Source organism: Elaeis guineensis, chromosome 14 (genome assembly GCF_000442705.2).
Source record: "Elaeis guineensis isolate ETL-2024a chromosome 14, EG11, whole genome shotgun sequence".
Lineage (NCBI taxonomy): Eukaryota > Viridiplantae > Streptophyta > Magnoliopsida > Arecales > Arecaceae > Elaeis > Elaeis guineensis.
In genome coordinates, this window is record NC_026006.2 from 64,001,324 (window position 1) to 64,020,150 (window position 18,827).

Here is an 18,827-nt window from a genome sequence, read left to right on the forward strand (position 1 = left end):
CATGGCGTACATGATAGATCCCACTGCCGAAGCATATGGAATCCTACCCATACGCTCTCTCTCTTGAGGTGTTGTCGGACAATCCCTCTTCGAGAGAGAAATTCCATGGCCTATCGGTAGATAGCCTTTCTTGGAATTTTCCATGCTGAACCTTTTCAGCATAGTATCAATGTACGTGGACTGGGATAAGCCAAGCAACTTTTTGGATCTATCCCTATAGATCCTCATCCCTAGGATGTAGGAAGCTTCTCCCAGATCCTTCATGGAGAACTGTGACGATAGTCAAATCTTTATTCCCTGTAATGCAGGGACATCATTCCTGATTAAGAGAATGTCATCCACATACAATACAAGAAATACTACTGCTGGACCATTAGCCCACTTATAAATGCAGGGTTCTTCTCCGTTCTTAATGAAGCCATACATTTTGATCGTCCTATCAAAACGTATGTTCCAACTCCAAGATGCCTGCTTAAGTCCATAAATGGACCTCTGTAGCTTGCACACCTTAGACTCATCTGTGGATGTGAACCCTTCAGGTTGTATCATATACACCTCTTCGTCCAGCTCTCCGTTTAGGAAAGCTGTCTTCACATCCATCTGCCAGATTTCATAGTCCAGATGGGCAGCTATCGCAAGCATAATCCGAATGGATTTGAGCATTGCCACAGGAGAAAACGTCTCGTCATAGTCTATACCATAACGTTGACGATATCCCTTGGCAACCAGACGGGCTTTATAGGTCTCCACCTTTCCGTCTGCGCCCCTCTTCCTTTTGAAGACCCACTTACACCCTATGGGTTTTACTCCTTCGGGTGGGTCAACCAATGTCCACACATCGTTGACCTTCATGGACTCCATTTCGGATTTCATGGCCTCTAGCCATTTCTCAGAGTCAGATCTCTGCATTGCATCCATATAGGTGATCGGATCCTCATCGTTTTCATCAAGTTCGATAGGATCACCATCCCGGACCAAGAAACCATAATATCTGTCCGGTTGATGTGGTACTCTACCAGACCGCCTTAAGGGTGCATAATCAATGGGCTCCGGATCTGATCTAATCAAATCCGGTTCAGGTTCAGTAACATGTGTCGATTTTTTCACCTGTCGAACTTCGTCAAGTTCGACTTTAGAGGCAACAGTTCCTTCACTAAGGAACTTCTTTTCTAAAAAGATTGCCTTAAGGCTGACAAACACCTTTTGCTCATCAGCAAGGTAGAAATAATACCCTTTGGTCTCTTTTGGGTACCCTATAAAATTACACTTGTCAGACCTAGGTCCAAGCTTGTCTGTAATTAAACGTTTAACATAAGTCGGACACCTCCAAACCCTAAGGTGCGAGAGTACTGGCTTACGTCCTATCTATATCTCATATGGCGTTTTGGCTACAGACTTACTCGAAACTCTATTTAGAAGGTAACAAGCTGATTCGAGCGCATATCCTCAGAGGGAGATCGGCAGACCAGCAAACCCCATCATGGATCGAACCATGTCTAACAGGGTCCGATTCCTCCTTTCAGACACACCATTATGCTGTGGTGTTCCAGGAGGAGTCCACTGAGAGAGAATTCCATTCTCCCCTAGATACGTCAGAAACTCATTGGAAAGGTATTCACCTCCTCGATCAGATCGAAGAGTTTTAATACACTTCCCAGTTTGTTTTTCTACCTCATTTCGGAATAGTTTGAACATTTCAAATGATTCCGACTTATGCTTCATTAAATAGACATACCCATACCTAAATAGGTCGTCTGTGAAGGTTATGAAGTAGAAAAATCCACCTCTTGCACTTGAGCTCATGGGGTCCACATACATCAGAATGTACCAGACCTAAGAGTTCACTGGCTCGCTCACCTTTTCCAGTAAAAGGTGACTTGGTCATCTTTCCAAGAAGACAGGACTCACAGGTTGGAAGTGATTCACAATCACTAACTTCAAGAATTTCTTCTTGAGCCAACCTGTTTATCCTGTTCTTATTGATATGACCTAGCCTACAGTGCCAAAGGTAGACTTCTGACACATTATCTATTCTAGAGCGTTTACCGAATTTTTGAACCACATTAACAGGCTGTGATAGTAAGTAAATTCCATTATTTAATTATCCAACAAATATTGTAACACCATTCAAAATGATATTGCAAATATTTTCTTTTATTAAAAAATCATAAACATACATGGCCAAAAGGCCTACAGAAATAATATTTAATAAAAAACTTGGACAATAGTGACATTCACTCAGAATTACATTACGAGAATTGATTACAAGACTCATGATTCCTAAAGCTAGAACTAGAACTTTGCTTCCATCTCCAACATTCAGGAACCTCTCGCCTTCATCAAATCTTCTACTGACCTGCAGACCCTGCATCGAATTACAAATATGATAAGGGCTTCCGGTATCCAATACCCAGGCAGTAGTATCACAAATCGAAAAGTTGCAAGGAGTTATCATATAATTACCTTGCTTCTTCTTTGGCCTGTTCGGGTCCAGGGAGGCAATGTATTGAGGACAGTTCCTCTTCCAATGCCCGTGCTTCTTGCAAAAGAAGCACTCCGCCTGGCTCTGGTCATGCTTGCGCTTCTTGGTCTGACCCCGTGCTACTGTCCCAGCATGAGATTGCACCTTCTTATTTTTCTTCTTCTTGTTCTTCTTCCCCTTCCCAAAGGGTTGACGACGAGAAGAAGACCCTCCCACTATATTCACCGACTCCTTATGGAGTTGGTGATCCTTCTCAAAGTTCTGCAGCAACCCCAACAATCCGTGGTAGTTTACTGCAGGCTTTGTCATTCGAAAATGAGTAAGGAATGGGAGGAAGGACTTGGGCAAGGAATTAAGGATCGCATCCTTACCGAGCTGCTCGTGCAGAGGAAAGCCCAATTTGCTTAGGCGCTCAATCATCTCGATCATATACAGTACATGATCAGTGACTGAGGCCCCATCCCTCATCCGAGCATTGAAAATAGCACAACTAGTTTTGTGCCTTTCAACGTCGTCAGGCGTGTCAAAGGAGTCGTTCAACATTTGAAGCATCTCCTGTGGCTGGGCATTCTCAAACCTTCGGCTGAACTCGTCCTTCATTGCAGCCAGCATAATACATCGAACGGTCGTGCGGTCATTGAGCCACTTCAAGTAAGTGTCTCGGATCGCTTTGCTAGCGTTCGGAGCTGGCTCCTCAGGTGCTGGATCCGTTACTACATAAAGGATCCGCTCATGCTCAAGGACGATTTTCAATTTTCGATACCAGCTATCGAAATTGGGTCCCATGAGCTTGTCATTATCTAATAATGACCAGAGCGATAGGGTAGTGGCCATAGCTGCTTAAAGGAAAACGAGACCTCTATTAGTACATAAATTAATACTAAAGACTTGGACTTTAGTCTAAAGTTTTTCCCAATATTTTTACGAACTGGTAGCCTCATCCTCCAATTCGAGAAATTACTTTAATTCCTTAATGGGTACTAGAATCCACACAGACTACACACGAGCCCAACTTTGGTTGGTCAACCCATGTGCATCTATGGGTAGGTTCTTAACCAGTTGTTTCTCTAAACAACTTCTAGTAATTTATTTTGCCCCAGAACCTAATCAGTAGGCTTTGGCCTCCACTGAAAAGATCTGGTTAGGTCCAACCATTAACATGACTTAATTTAGTGAATCGGACCAATAAATGATCAGGCCTGACTTTGGCCGGCCAACCTAACCACCATCAGAAAGACTCAATTAAATTATCATATTATGAATAATAATTCCATTAGCCAATGAGCACCAGGCCTTTGGGCCTCCAATGATCATTGAACTAATGGACTCATTATCATTCACTTAATGGGAGGCTATGACTTAGTTATCATTATAACTTAATCATTTTAGGGACCTAATAATTTTGAGGATTTTATTAAAGAATAGTAGAGAAAAAATCATCCAGCCAATTTCAATCCTCCCACTGACTTCACCAAGTCAGATTAAAAAGGATTTAATTAAAGCTGGCATTAGGAGCACCTAAATCAGTCATACTGATTTACCTAATGACATGGGTGAGCTCTAATCACCAAGTGATCTAATCAAAATCTAACTTACCAGATTGGCCAGGTAAGTGAGATCAGTGGTGGGGATTTGCCATTAACTCGTCAATGATCGAATCAATGCGAGTAGCTCCCGCTTAAGAACCACTGGTCAAAACTGCCGAACTTACCTTAGACACCAACCGGTTCATTAGTTTTAATTTTGATCAACTTAGTAAATAGAGCTCCACCTCGTAGCCATGAATTAAGTCCATCTTGGTCTAGTTAAAGACATGGACCCATTCAACTACAACTATTGAAGTTGAGTCTAGAGTATCCTTGACCTAATCTAATTCAACTTTTGATTAGATTTGACCAATTACTCCAATTAGTCCATTTTTTTAAACTAACCTTAGGTCTAACCCAATTATGGACCTAATTCATCTAACCCATTGACCCAAAAGTTTATGCAATTGTCTTAGGTCTTAATTCACAATTCTAGACCTACTAGACAACACTTAATTCTTTTAATTAAGTACTTGGACTGATGGGTCAGGGTTTGGCATTTCGAAAATAATTTTCAAATTTGAAAGATTTTATTTTTCTGTTCACCAAATGTGTTAACTCATTTCACAAACGGGTCAGCACATTTTATAAACAGCAATTCTATTGCTCATTTCATAACAGAAAATAACTCAAAATAAATCATAAATTTTCTTTTAGATCTAATCTAACATATTCATGATAAATTTCTTAATTAAGTCCTTTCGCTGCTTCATCGGCATGGGATATAATTGCATCGGCACCCCTACCGCCATAGGAGACCCCATCGAATGGGAAGAGAGGGCCTTTAAACCCTACTTTTCTCCTATGACCGGACGGCCATGGCAACCAACCCAATTAGATTACTTGCTACTTGGATCATGTATATCTAAATATAAAAATTTCAAAATTTAAATTTTTGAATTTCAAATTTCAAATTTTAAATTTCAAATTTTAAATTTTAAATTTTAAATTTGAGATTTCAACCAAATTTCAAAATTTGAATTTTCAATCTTTGAATTTTAAATTTTGAATTTTGAATTTCAAATTTTAAATTTCGAATTTCAAATTTCAAATTTCAAATTTGAGATTTCAACTAAATTTCAAATTTTGAATTTTGAATTTTAAATTTTAAATTTCAAATTTCGAATTTCAAATTTCAAATTTGAGATTTGAAATTTGAAATTTGAAATTTGAAATTCTGATACCAATTGATTTAAACTTATAGATTACACCTTAATCTACGCATGCATATGTATATCATATTCTAGAACCTGCTCTGATACCAATTAAAGCGAAAACTTAGTGCAGGGGCAAAATGGTAATTTTAAAACTTTTTCAAAATTACTATTTTACAGCGGAATTATTAATTAATCTCATTAATTAATACTAATTAACCCTACACTAGGATCTAAATATGATACAACAGCATGCATTTAAATTTGAAATTCAAATTTGAATCAGTAAACGTTTTACAGTACTGTGTTCAGAACACATCACCTTTTGCGGGTAGTCGATCACCGCAATCTGATCACCGTCGGAGGGCTCTGATCGTCACGTCGTAGCCACCCAACTGTCTGGCCTCTACGGATCGTCCACATGAAGCTCCCGTCTGATCAGCTCCTCACGAATGCTAGTTCGTGATTTCACCCTTTTGATGGCAGATGTTGATCGAACTCCTTCGATCGATGTGTGCTGACTTCTCGGATGCTTCGGATCATCTGCACAGTTACTTGAGAGGCTGATGGATCTCTCTCTGAAATTTGGTGGACTCACGACACTCGTGGCACACCAATCTCACTTCCCGAACCCTAGGTAGAAACCCTAGGGTACACACCAAAAACCCTAGGCCGCACGGACCCGCCGTCGGAGGGCCGTCGAGGCCCGCCACCGCGGATCGAAAGAGAAGGACGCCGCAAGGCCGCACTGGCCCACCACCGGAGGGCCGTCGGGGCCCACCGTGGCCCATCGCCAGGGGCCGCTGCAGGGCCCACCGCGGCCCATCGCCGGGGGGGCCGCCGCCGGGGCCCGCTGCGGGGAGCCACTGCGGGGAGCAGCTGCCGGGCCACCGTCGGGGCCCGCCACCCGCCGCCGGCCGTCTGTCGTCGGTGGCCAAGGAAAAAGAGGGGGAGAGAGAGAGGAAGAGGGAGAGGAGGGGACCGGCCAAGGAAGGGTAGGGTCGGGGCCGCCGTCGAGGCGCGTCGGCCCTCTGTCACCGGCGGCCAAGGAAAAAGAGGGAGAGAGAGAGAGACAAGAAGAGGGAGAGAGAGAGGAAGAGGGAGAGGAGGGGGCCAGCCAAGGGAAGGGGAGAACCGGGGCTACCGTCGGGGCCGCCGTCGGGGTGCGCCGACCCACCACCGGCCCTCTGTCACCGGTGGCCAAGGAAAAAGAGGGAGAGAGAGAGAGGAAGAGGGAGAGGAAGGGGCCAGCCAAGGGAAGGGGAGGACCGGGGCCCGCTGTCGGGGTGCGCCGGCCCGCCACCGGCCTTCTGTCGCCGCCGGCCAAGGAAAAAGAGAGAGAGAGAGAGAGGAAGAGGGAGAGGAGGGGGCCGACCAAGGGAAGGGGAGGGCCGAGGCCCGCCACTGGGGCCGCCGTCGGGGCGCGCTGGCCTGCCACCGACCCTCTGTCGCCGGCGGCTAAGGAAAAAGAGGGAGAGAGAGAGGAAGAGGGGGAGAGAGAGGAAGAGGGAGAGGAGGTGGCCGGCCAAGGGAAGGGGAGGGTCGGGGCCCGCCGCCGGGGCATGCCGGCCAACCGCCGACCCTTTGTCGCCGGCGGCCAAGGAAAAAGAGGGAGAGAGAGAGAAAGAGGGAGAGAGAGAGGAAGAGGAAAGAGAGAGGAGGGAGCTCACCGCCGTCGGGAGGTCACCGTCAGAGAGGAGAAAATGCCGGAGATAGTCGGAGAAGAGGGAGAAGAAGGAGAGAAGGGTTTTTTTTTAGAATTTAAGCCTAAAAAATACCAAAGGAAATGGCGTTTTCAAAAACGCCATTCCCTTTGACGTTTTCATCCATTTTTTTCTTTTTTTATTTTTTTATGATTTTTTAAATTTTTTTAATTTTTTTTACTTATTTTTATTTGATTTTTTAATAAATAAAATTAATTTAAAATGGGCATAGTAATTTGAAATGATAAATTTTTATTTGAATTAAAGTTACAATTTTTTTAAGTAATAATTATAAATTTTATTTTTTTACCATTTTTTATTTGAATTATAATTAGAATTTTTATTTTTTTAAATTTAAAATTATACTTTTTATTTTTAAATTAGAATTACAATTTCTAGTTTTTTTCAATTCTATTCTTTTCCTTTTTTTTTCTTTTTTTATGGTATTTTTTATTTTTTTTACACCAATTTTTTTTAGATATTTTTTTAAAAAAATAATTTGAAATGGAGAAAGTAATTTGAAATGATATTTTTTATTTTCATTAAAGTTAAAATTTTATTTTTTTTAATTTTAATCTATAATTTTTATTTTTTTCCATATTTGTTCTTTTTTTCACTTTTCGTATGGCATTTTCTTCTTTTATTTTTTTTTGAATTTAAATTAAAATTTTAATTTTTTTTATAACTTAAAATTTTTATTTTTATTTTTTTCTCATTTTTACCATTTTTTTCCCATTTTTATGAAATTTGTTTGAGGTTTTTTTTATTTGTTTGAAATATTTTTAAAAAAATTAATTTGAAACGGTGAAAGTAATTTGAAACGATATCTTTTATTTTAATTATAATTAAAATTTTAAATTTTTTTAAATTTAAATTTAAATTTTTTATTTTTTTATTTTTTTATTTTTTTATATTTTTGACTTCTTTATGGAACTTTTATTTTTTTATTTTTTTATTTTTTTAAAAATCTTTCTTTAAAAAAATTAATTTGAAACGAAGAAACTTATTTGAAATGATGGTTTTTATTTGAATTAAAATTAATTTTTTTTTTAAATTTAAAATTTTTATTTTTATTTTTTTCTCATTTCTTTCTCATTTTTTTATGGTATTTTTTATTTTTTAAATTTTTTAATTTTTTTAGATATTCTTTTAAAAAATTAATTTTAAATGGATAAAATAATTCAAAATTATCTGTTTTATTTGAATTAGAATTCAAATTTTTATTTTTAAAAATTCATTCAAAATTATAATTTTTATTTTTTTCTCAATTTTTTCTCATTTTTTCTTCTTTAATAATATTTTTTTTAAAAAATTAATTTGACAAAATTAATTTTATGGTATTTTTATTTTATGCTATTTTTAAGATGTTTTTGAAGATATTTTTTAAGAAAAATTAATTTTTAAATATTTTAAGAATTATAATTTCTATTTTTTATTTTTTAATGATATTTTTATTTTTTTTTACACCAATTTTTTTCAAATATTTTTTTAAAAAGATAATTTGAAATGGAGATACTAATTTTAAATGATAATTTTTATTTTTATCAAAATTTAAAATTTTTATTTTTTATATTTTTTACTTTTTTTTTGTGGGGGAAAAAATATCAAAAAATATGACGTTTTTAAAATCATCATATTTTTTGGTATTCTTTTTTTTTTTTTCTGATCTACGTGAAAAATAGGGAATGACATGGTCATGAAAAAATGTCATTCAAAATGACATTTTATCGATTTTGTATCATTCTAATAAATAAATTTAAAATAAAATTATTTAGATAAATAAATTTTTTTTATATTAATTAGAAAAAGAACCAGATTTGGTTAAGAGGGAAGATTGCTCTTCCCTTCCATCCATTTCACACGTCTCACCCATTTGGGGCCACTAAACCCTAGTCGGCTTGTCTCTCCCCCCCGCCTCTCTCTCTCTCTCTCTCCATGGCCTCCTCTTCTTCCACTCCCCTTCCTAATGGACCACTAAAGATAGCCATCATAGGCTTCGGCCCTTTCGCACAATTTCTAGCGCAGACATTCCTCAAGCAAGGCCACATCCTGGCAGCCACCTCTCGGTCCGATTACTCCCTCCTCTGCTCCCAATTAGGCATCACTTTTTACAGGTAAATTTCTCAATGCCAAATTCGGTCACTTTCTTAGTCCTAATAGATATTAAAAAAAAAAAAAAAGCTCTTCTTGAGAATAGCGTGTTCTAAAATCTAGTATTAGTTCCAGAAAAAAGGGAAATTGAATGGAATACTGCTTAATTGTGTAGGGATATGGATGACTTGATGGAGGCAGGTATCCAAGTGATACTGCTGTGCACATCCATCCTATCCTCGGGTGATGTCATCCGTTCGATCCCCATCGATCGTCTCAGAATGCCTCTGCTATTCGTGGATGTGCTATCCGTGAAGGAATACCCGAGAGAGCTCCTCCTACGTGTACGTTGAAATATCCTGTTCTTAACTTGTTCGAACAATGGCCCATTAGACCTCCCTAAATTAATACGATAAGGTGTTACGTGCCATTGTTTATTTTTCTTTGGCATGTGAAGGGCTAATGCGTCATTCTAATCCAAAGGTACTACCCGAAGAGGCTGATGTGCTTTGCACCCACCCCATGTTTGGCCCAGAGAGTGGAAAAGAAGGGTGGAATGGGCTGCCTTTGGTTTACGAGAAAGTCCGCATAAGGGACCATGCTCTTTGTGACAACTATTTGGGCGTTTTCCAAGCTGAGGTAAGAGGACTAACGACTAAGGATTTGGTATTCCATTCTATTCAAGTGTTAAACTCTAATCCTCTAAGTATTAGATGTGTAGTTTATTAGTTTGTTCATAGGGCTGCAGAATGGTGGAAATGTCCTGCCAAGAGCATGACGAGATGGCAGCCAAGAGCCAATTCCTGGCTCACACATTGGGCAGGTACGTAGCTCTTTTTGCACCCCTTGACCATTCAGACATGTGTCTCGATTGTAGGTCCTATTCCCTCGCAGGATATTGGCAGAGATGGGAATCGAGTCCACACCAATGGACACAAAAGGCTTCCAAACACTTCTTCAATTGGTAATAATAACTTGATCCTATGGAGACTTACTGGCTCCTCTTTTTGATGCCTAAATGGAACTCTATACATCTTGTTCCAAGAAGTGGAATCCATTGCGATATGTTGCAATGGATGACACTTAGATGAGAGCTAAGAGTGACAAATCGCACCTTGGTTAACTGAGACCCATGCAGAGAGATAACACCATGAAGGATAGCTTTGATTTGTATTGCGGGCTGTTCGCACGTAATAAGTTTGCGAGACAAGAAGTATGAGCTCCAACCTAAGCACAGTCTGCAAGCTACTTGATCGTAGTAACCTTTCTAAGCTTCTGTGTTATTATGGTGCAGCTGGAGAAGCTGGATCTTGCCTTCAAATCTGTGAGAGAGAAGCTGCTGGAGAGAACAAAAGACTTGGAACTCGATTAATGATCGGCTTGCAATATGCATAGAGGTCAAGATGGTGGTATCTCCATTATCATATCTTTCTGTCATTTTTTTCCTCAACATCCATGATGAATTTTTTTTTTCTCTCTCTCTTCTGGTATTAGCTACAATCTTCTGTAGAGACTGGGAATGTTGCACGTCGCACTAAGATCATATTAGTAGTTTGATGTCTTAATGTAGCATTGTAATGCCATTTGAATTGAAAACCCTTGCAAAAAACTATTGTGTTACTTGAAAGATGATAGCTTGGAAAAAGATCATCTAACTTGGTCGTTTCAAAAAGCTGAAATAAGATACCTGTAACTCTTTTCCAGTCATTCTCAAAAAAAGACAAATGTAAGTCCACAGTAAGGATAACCCACATGGAATTTTTGTGGCTTTTTTTTTTGTTATTATTTTTTGGATTAAGGGCAACTTAGAACTAGAACATGACCTCTGCTTTCTTTTAACAATCATCAGTGCAAATCCAATAAGGTAACATGAAGTTGTAAAAATATCGGATGCTGATACTATATATTTTCTGGAGAAGAAACATTATCACTAGTACTACTTTCATCGAGCGTCAAACTTGAGCGGCAATTATGTAAATTTTTGTCAAAATATTTTGTTAAAGACTCCTGTTTAGATCTTTCTAAAAGTGAGTGTTGACAGGGAAATTAAGAACATGAATCGTGTGGTCTCACATCAGAAAAAGTAAAATAGCAATCTGTACCATCATCTTCTCTTTTATTGTCATAAAATTAGGTCATCCCTGATTTGCTCAAAATTTTCTGCCATCCTTGAAGAATAAGGACTCTCAATTGTATATGATTGTTGGAACAATTTCATTCTTATTACATCTAGGAAAGATTGAACGAAAGCACTATGAAAATGTCCTTGTCCTTGTTTTTCATTTTTGTACAAATTTTAAGTTGCATGATGCATCTCTGATCATAATTTTTGCAGCAAAGACCTTGTTGAGGGATTTATTACTTGCAAAGGAGCACCTCTAATATGATTATTTTTCACTTTTGTTGAGCTCTATTAAAGTAGAAATGTCAAAAGCTCAATAAGCCATCTCCCTAACATCCTGTGAGACTCTTCCTGGATTGACTGGTTGCAAGTTTGCAACCAGGACATAAATTTTGATTGTGAGGAAGAAATCTGCTAAATGTCTGGCAAGTCATATGAACGTAGAGTTTGAAACTTCTGGAGTTTCAGTGTATGAAGTAGAGTACTATATGAATCAACGATTCCATGTAATTCTTTCAAATCAATGAAGTTGAGTCTTGAATATTTTCAAATGCCTGTGTTCTTGACATGGAATCGGAGCAGTCCTTTCTGCCATTCCAAACACTATGTTTTGAGGAAGTGTAAGGAACGAATGTAGAGGTGAGTTGCATCTAAAAAGCTTATCAGAAACGGAATTTGTTTATCTGAAGCACAGTGATCTAGTATGTATATTAGTGGCAGAGATTTCGGTTAGAACATCCATTTTCAGTGTACAAAATGTTTTCTAATACAAGAGGACTTGGTGCTCAGATTAACAAATAGTCCTTACCCACTATCTTCAGGTCATGCATATATTGTCACTGGCTTTTAGCAAAATGTGGTCCTGTAAATGGAAGGTATCAAACATTTTTATTCATGTTAAATTCATCTCTTAGGTTTATAGGCCTCTTAACTCTTCGACATAAAGATATATATCCAGTAAAAATTTTTCAACGATCATCATCGAACAAAATCTTTCAAGTTGAAAGCTTGTTTTGACCTAACTGGAAAATCTGGATCTCTCAATATCTATTGTAGAACTGACTCAAATAGTTACTTATATAAAAAGAAAAGAAAAGAGTTTTGCTTGTATTTCTATGCATAATGTGTATTGTATCTTATCAAGATCCTCGTGAGTATTGTACCAAAAGTTACTAATGTTGTATTGTTGTCGTTTTTGTATTTTTGTTTCTCTACGAATTAGAGAATTTTGATTAGTTACAAATTAGTAAAATGCCACTTGGAGATGGATATAACATTTGCACTACTTCTGCTGCTCCTCGCTTTTATTTTTACATTTTTAAAACATAAGTAATCTTCGCTACCAAAAGTTCTAAAGATTTTAGATAATTTTTTAAAAATAAAAATTCATCATCTATGTTTTCCAGTCTCGTATATTTTTTTCTTCTTGGGTTTTTAAAATAAAAATAGAAAATAAAAGCAATATCTAACAGCCCCTTGACTTTCTTTGTTTTTCTCTCTCTCGAGTGGTGCCGCATCTACATTTTCTTTTCGTTAACAGATGCAAGAGAAGGGGGGGAAAAAATTAAAAAAACAAAAACAAAAACACGGGAAGGGGGAATGAAAAGGATAAGAAAGGCAAAGGCCTCGGGATAGGATGCAAAAAGAGATACCACCCAATATTCGCCCCCACCTAAAATAAAAAGGGCAGAGGAAAGCATGGGAATATGAACAAAGGAATATAGCAGCATGGCAGCCAGCAACACTTCTTCTAAAACCCCCAAACCGAATGGGACCTAGGTTACATACATATACATATACATACACGCACACTTATGGACATACATACCTACATACATGTATGTATCTATACACACACACATATATATATATACATACATATGTATACACACAAACACACACATATATACATACATACATATATATATACATACATATATATATACATACATACATCATACACAAATACACACACATACATATATATGTATTTAGTGTGTGTACATCTATATATGCATTTCTGTATGTATGTATGGAAAGCTGGATCATATCATCACAGTTGATATAAACCAATAAAATCTTAGATATTATTTGAAATGTTATTAAAGCACATATTGATGTATATTTTTGTGATTATTTTTATTTTATAAATGGATTTTCAGCTAAATAATTTTGAAATTTATTTTAAGACAGGCGATAAATTTTGATTTATCATATTGCTGAGTTATTGATATGCGAAATCTAAAGTATAGAGCAAAACCTAAAGAAAATCCGTAGGTCACTCGCCGAGGTAGAGAATATGCCGGATTTTAAAATCCTTGCATCAGACCTCCGAACAGGCGTTTTCATGTGCCCTGCAATCGTACAAAGAATCTGTAAGACTATAAAACCGGATCTATCCAGAAGCAGCGTGCAGGCCAATCGGTGAGTCTTTTATTTTTAGAGCAATCAAAACCTATTTCAAAGCAAGAGTGCAGGGGGATGCCGGAACGAAGCCAAAGGACGTTTGATGCCGGAATGATAAAACGAAACTCACCGTGAATTCCGCTGCTTTATCACAGCCTTCCCGAGAATGGAGCAAAAGCGGACACCACCGTCGACCGTACGCTGCGCTTTTGGTATCACCCGTGACCTCTCCATTGACCACCGTCGCCAACTCGCTGCTCCCTGTCTCGAGCTTATCATTATTGTTCTTTGCTTTTCTGTGGCCAATAGTTATAGTTTTTTCCATCAAGTGAAAAGCATCATGCCCAGCGATTCGCGCCTCAACTCCTCGCACCATAATTTCAGATATAAGAAGTTTTGCTACAATAGTTGAGACTCGTAGCATTATCTTGATCATATTATTTTTGCGGTCTTAGATAATGGATTCGAAGTTAAACTGCGAAGATTCCATTCTATTGGTGCGGCCAAGCAGACAGGCGTTGTGACTTACCGGTATACTTTTTGCTCATGCTATCGCTATTATCTTTTTTGTTTAATTGACGGATAATATTTGATGAGAACTTATATCCTATACGGCATGCACCATATAGCTACTTTCATGGTGCAAGATTTGTGCTTGATGAACGGACATGGACACTTATGCACATGATGTAGGATGTAATTTCTCGGCCAAAATGAAAGAAATCAATGCGTATGTATTGCATGTGCCTGCCCCAAGAATAGCATCATTTCGAAAACAATAGCCTTTAGACATCATTTGCTAACAAAATAATCATGACTTATGTTGGTAATTATGTTCGAGCACACATCATCAATTATCATTATAATTTGATCTCAACAAACCGAATGGGGATTGTGTTGGCCATAGTATTGTCTATCTAAATCACTGTAGCTTCCATTTTGTGATGATTGACATAAGGAATGTTTAAAAATGATGATTACGACTTAATTTCCCCTGCTATAGAACAACAAAACATAATGCCGGGCAGAAAGAAAGGGCCTATCTATGTCACTGTGTCTGCCGACATCACCTTGGGCTTGGACATGACCCCATCAAACCAACCCTTCGTCCGACAACACTTGGACGGTTAGTCAAACAGAATGGACACGGACTAGACAGCTACCAGGTCTTCCTCTTTCTTAGCCCAAAAGGTTTATAAATAAAATGGATGGTTAAGATTTTTATTTAGGAGAATCCTCCAGGGTGTTCAATTTGGTAAATCCATAATAAACTCACGAGTCTCATCAATCTCCTTTTAGTTGCCACCTACCAAGAAATGTATTCATGTGCATAAGATGTGAACCCAATAGTATTTCTCATTTATATTTAGTGTAAACATATTATATATGTAGATAGGCATAAAAGTAATGGCAATGTGCAGACAAACGCTTGCATCCACGTCTATGCAAAGCTAGCATTGATATCTTAACAGTGTTTTACCTAGTTAGTTGTTATGGTGTGTTCAAATATATCTTAGGCTTCGGATCATATTTTTTTTATGATTTAGGAAATTGTAGTGCACTACTTACAATTATATGCATTTGAATGTATTATAGAGATGCATAAAATCCACCAAATCATGGGTTTGGATATTTCCAATTTTAGCAGAATTTTTCTAGTTCAGAACATTTAGCTCTTTAACTTTTGTGCCTTTCTATTTAAATGGCCCAAAGCCTTTTAAAGCATCTAATTTTGTTAGGTGAAGCTGGTGGGTGGCTGGTCCCTTCGTGGACCAGGCCTTAATTGAAAACTCTCCTGTGGACGGGTTTTGTGACATCGGGTCATCGGGTCCACAGGCAGATAAAATTTTAACTTAAGGTCCTCGAAGGAAAATATTTCCAAAAACAATGAATTCAAAAAAAATAATTTTACTGTTCAAGAAAATATTTCGTCCCCGAATTAGACCACTGGACAAAACCTGGTTCTTTGTTTAGATTGGGCAACAGACGAAGATATATTTATGTGTATACCTGACGGACAACTACGAGACAAACAAAAGCACACAACCCTACGGAATATATTGTTTTAATATTGTAATAGAGACTAACAATATTAGTAGGTGAAATATCCACAATTCCATGAGAGGCTAAATACTGGCACATAGGCTTCAATAGAATGCGTACATAAATAGATTTCTAAGCCAATACTTGTGTTACTGTAATTCAAAACTATTGTCGTATTAAATCAAGAACCCATTCAACTTTTATGATATTTTTCAGGGAGTTCAATTAGGATAATTAAGTACCTTGAAATCTGTGTGGGAGAGATTAGAGAGAGATCCATATAATACAGACATCCATCTCACTTTCGTTTTGAATATGATTTAAATTATAACTCTATTTGTCTCTACATTTGGATCTGAAACTAGCTCATGCTAGCACCAAAGCACATGCCCCACACTCTCCTTTTTCTTCTCCAGTTCCCCTTGATTCAGGGCATAAGACCTAGAAGCAATGATTAGAACACAAAAGCACAACCCAAGACCACCTCACAACACAATACCATTTCTCGTTGGTAATAAACAAAATACTCAACTTATCCGCTTTGTTTGAGAGAGAGAGAGAGAGAGAGGGAGAGAGAGTACAAAAGGGTACATCTCCATATATTAACATAGATGAAAACTATTATCCTCCTTAATAAAACAAGAAGCTAAAGCACTCCAAACTGTGTAGCTAAACAGAGGGTTTGCGGACAAAGTATCTATAGGCCGCCACCTTCCTTCTCCTGGAGCTGGTGTTGTCTATGGACAGCACCATCTTTCCGACCTCCTTGGACGTGAAGACATTGTGAATCGGCTCCTCGGCGGTCGCCGGAATCCTCCTCATCTTCTCCACTTGAATCGTGTAGCTCCCCTCCTCGTTCGGCACGTACTCCGCGCTGTAGTCCAAGTCCCATCCCCCCACCACTATGTCCCACGTTATGCTAGCTCCAGCCTAATCCAACAAGCAATCATATAAATCTCATAAATTTTTTAGACCCTCTCCAAATTTTCTCACAGCCAGCCCCAGAGTCCCATCACGTGAACAGCACATGATTTCACGCTCGATATGGAATTCAAATATGATTGAAGAAGTTAAATAATTGGAGTAAAGATTGGGGGTAAAAGAGAGGAATGATACCTCAATGCCATCGATTTCGAGGTTTACTTTCTCTCCACCCTTGATGGTGAACTCGGATGCCGGTTTGGGGGGACCGTTCTGCAGATCCCCTGGCCGGCTCAGCCCTCCATACTGGACCGGCACAAACTCCGGCCTAATGAATCTAATTCCAGAGCAGCATTTAAGAACACATCAGTGAGACAGAACAACAAACACTGTTCAAATGCAGGTCAAAAACAGGAACCATTCCGGAATCCAGATCGCAACTCGCATCTTAAATCATAAAACCGAACCAAGAACTCAAAACAGTTACAAACTATAGAAATGAAAGAAAGAGGAGCAGAACAAGAGTGTGCGTTGGTTGATGAATTACTTGTAAAGGGTCTCGGCCACATTCCCTTCTCTGGCGATAACGAACTTGCTCTTGGTCCTCTCGGTCAGGAAGGGACTGATCATCGCGTACAGCATACTAAAATACCACGGCACATTTATAAACACCTGCATCCCAACCACCAGTTTAACCAAATCCACAGCGTCACAACAGGGAAAATTAAGAGAGAAGAAAGAAATAAAAATGAAGTCATTTCCAGATTAAAGGCTCCTATAACGATCTACCTTTCTGGCGACCATCTCCGGGTAGTTATCCTGGAACAAGGACAGGATCTGGTTGGAGGCCACCCGGAGCTCCCTCTTGGGCATGTCTTTGAGATCCGTGACCTGGATGATGGAGTTGATCCCGCCGGGGCGAAGCTGGAGAAGCCGGACCCCGCGCTCCATCACCTGGACTCTCCACCGGAGAAACTTCTTCAGCTTCTCCCCGTCGCCGAACACGCGGTCGTACATCTCCCGGTCCTTGAACACCCCGTAGGCGTTGTAGCAGACCGGGTGGCCGGCCCGGTCCCAGCCGTGCATGTAGGCCACCACCCCCTCCAGCTCCTTGAAACCCAGCTCCTCCTCGACGACGCCGTCCGCCCCGAACTCCTCCCTCCACTCCACGCACCGCGCCAGCATCGCGTGCGCCTGGGCCACGTTGAAATCCCTCGCCCGGAGGAACTTCAGCAGCACCACGTCGGCCCTCTCGTCGGCGGCCGCCCCGAGGAGGGGAACCCCCCACATTGTGAGCGGCTTCGACGATGAGTTGGAGGGGGACTCGGACAGCAGAAGATTCTTCAGCTCCTGGAGAGCCTTCTGCTCTCCGGCCTTGAGATTGGAGGCCAAATACGAGTCCTCCTTGAAGGAAGAGGACCGCTGCAGAGTGGTGGCCGCGGCCTCCATCAGGGAGCTCATCAGCGACCTCTTGGCCTGCTTTGGAGACGTCCCCGGCTGCAGGATCGGCGATTGCTCCATCGACATTGGAAATCAGAGAGAACCAGGAGAGAAGATACAAAAAAAGATGGGGGTTTTGGGATTCGGTGGTAAGGATGCCGTGAGTCACTTGTTTTGAGGGAAAATGAGCAAGGAGAGGTTTGTGTTGGAGGGGAAGATGGGAGGTATAAATTACTGCGGTTAGGGGCGGGGTGACAATTATGATAGTGGCGTGGGGCCTGGGGGTTGGAATTTTTATTTTGGAGCGGCTCGAGAGCATGGGTGGTCCGTGCACCGGGGACGGCAGCCCCTTATGAGCTGCCGGTGCTAAGACGGACGGACCACCGATTAAAGAATGGGTCCATACAGATCGATCGTTCGTTCGTTCCCTCCATTTGGATTCTGATCTTGGAACCTGGCTCGGTCAAATAGAAGTCTCCGTTCTGATGACAGCTAACCAGACCCTGTCTTCACCGCCCGGTTACACCACACCGGACCAAGACGCGACGTTTGCCTTAATTGCATTCGCTCGGAGGTGAAACTCTAACTCATCAGACGGTTCTGAAGGGTTTCGAGGCACATCGAACGGGTAATTTGAGGAACTTAATTCGATGCCATTTGGGGACGTGGGAGCGGTGCGTGTACACCGCGGGAGTTGGCTTGTTCTTGTGTCCCGTTCCGGGACGGGTGTTGCGCGCCCCACCGAGGTGGGCCCCGAACGGACCTTTTTTAGCTTGGGTCCTGTTCTGGGTCTCTCACCGCTTTCCCACCAGATGGACCCAGCCACCGTTCAAATTTCGAAACCCACGGCGGGTGATAGGCGGTCTCGATGTTCCTCCA

General features: G+C 40.0%; 2 protein-coding genes across 7 annotated transcripts; one reads left to right on the forward strand and one right to left on the reverse strand.

Moving 5' to 3' along the window:
- Positions 1 to 8,769: 8,769 nt before the first annotated feature.
- Positions 8,770 to 11,689, forward strand: LOC105057363 (arogenate dehydrogenase 2, chloroplastic). 6 transcript variants are annotated; one of them, XM_019854705.3, is made up of 8 exons: positions 8,771 to 9,039; positions 9,192 to 9,360; positions 9,500 to 9,655; positions 9,757 to 9,839; positions 9,911 to 9,980; positions 10,155 to 10,229; positions 10,311 to 10,425; positions 11,352 to 11,689. In XM_019854705.3, the coding sequence occupies exons 1-7, from the start codon at positions 8,861 to 8,863 to the stop codon at positions 10,386 to 10,388; spliced, it is 810 nt and encodes a 269-aa protein (XP_019710264.1). In that variant the 5' UTR covers positions 8,771 to 8,860; the 3' UTR covers positions 10,389 to 10,425; positions 11,352 to 11,689. The 6 variants fall into 6 exon arrangements, 5 of the variants coding, with proteins under 5 accessions (XP_073104604.1, XP_019710264.1, XP_019710265.1 ...); XM_073248503.1 differs by lacking the exon at positions 10,155 to 10,229 and having other exon boundaries at positions 8,770 to 9,039; XM_019854704.3 differs by having other exon boundaries at positions 8,772 to 9,039; positions 10,311 to 11,689.
- Positions 11,690 to 16,140: 4,451 nt separating this feature from the next.
- LOC105057169 (patellin-6) lies at positions 16,141 to 18,175 on the reverse strand. The gene is made up of 4 exons (XM_010939661.4): positions 17,298 to 18,175; positions 17,056 to 17,180; positions 16,704 to 16,845; positions 16,141 to 16,517 (listed from the first exon to the last, which is right to left on the reverse strand). The coding sequence occupies exons 1-4, from the start codon at positions 18,033 to 18,035 to the stop codon at positions 16,257 to 16,259; spliced, it is 1,266 nt and encodes a 421-aa protein (XP_010937963.1). The 5' UTR covers positions 18,036 to 18,175; the 3' UTR covers positions 16,141 to 16,256.
- Positions 18,176 to 18,827: the final 652 nt, after the last annotated feature.

What these genes read in the sequence shown, in the direction of transcription:
- LOC105057363 (XM_019854705.3), top strand. Translation starts at nt 8,861, where the DNA reads ATGGCCTCCTCTTCTTCCACTCCCCTTCCTAATGGACCACTAAAGATA. An exon ending in CTGGCTCACACATTGGGCAG is followed by an intron (nt 9,840 to 9,910) that starts GTACGTAGCTCT and finishes ATTCCCTCGCAG; the next exon opens with GATATTGGCAGAGATGGGAA. An exon ending in TCCAAACACTTCTTCAATTG is followed by an intron (nt 9,981 to 10,154) that starts GTAATAATAACT and finishes AGACCCATGCAG; the next exon opens with AGAGATAACACCATGAAGGA.
- LOC105057169 (XM_010939661.4), bottom strand. Translation starts at nt 18,035, where the DNA reads ATGTCGATGGAGCAATCGCCGATCCTGCAGCCGGGGACGTCTCCAAAG. An exon ending in CGGAGATGGTCGCCAGAAAG is followed by an intron (nt 17,181 to 17,297) that starts GTAGATCGTTAT and finishes GTTGGGATGCAG; the next exon opens with GTGTTTATAAATGTGCCGTG. An exon ending in TCGAAATCGATGGCATTGAG is followed by an intron (nt 16,518 to 16,703) that starts GTATCATTCCTC and finishes TTGTTGGATTAG; the next exon opens with GCTGGAGCTAGCATAACGTG.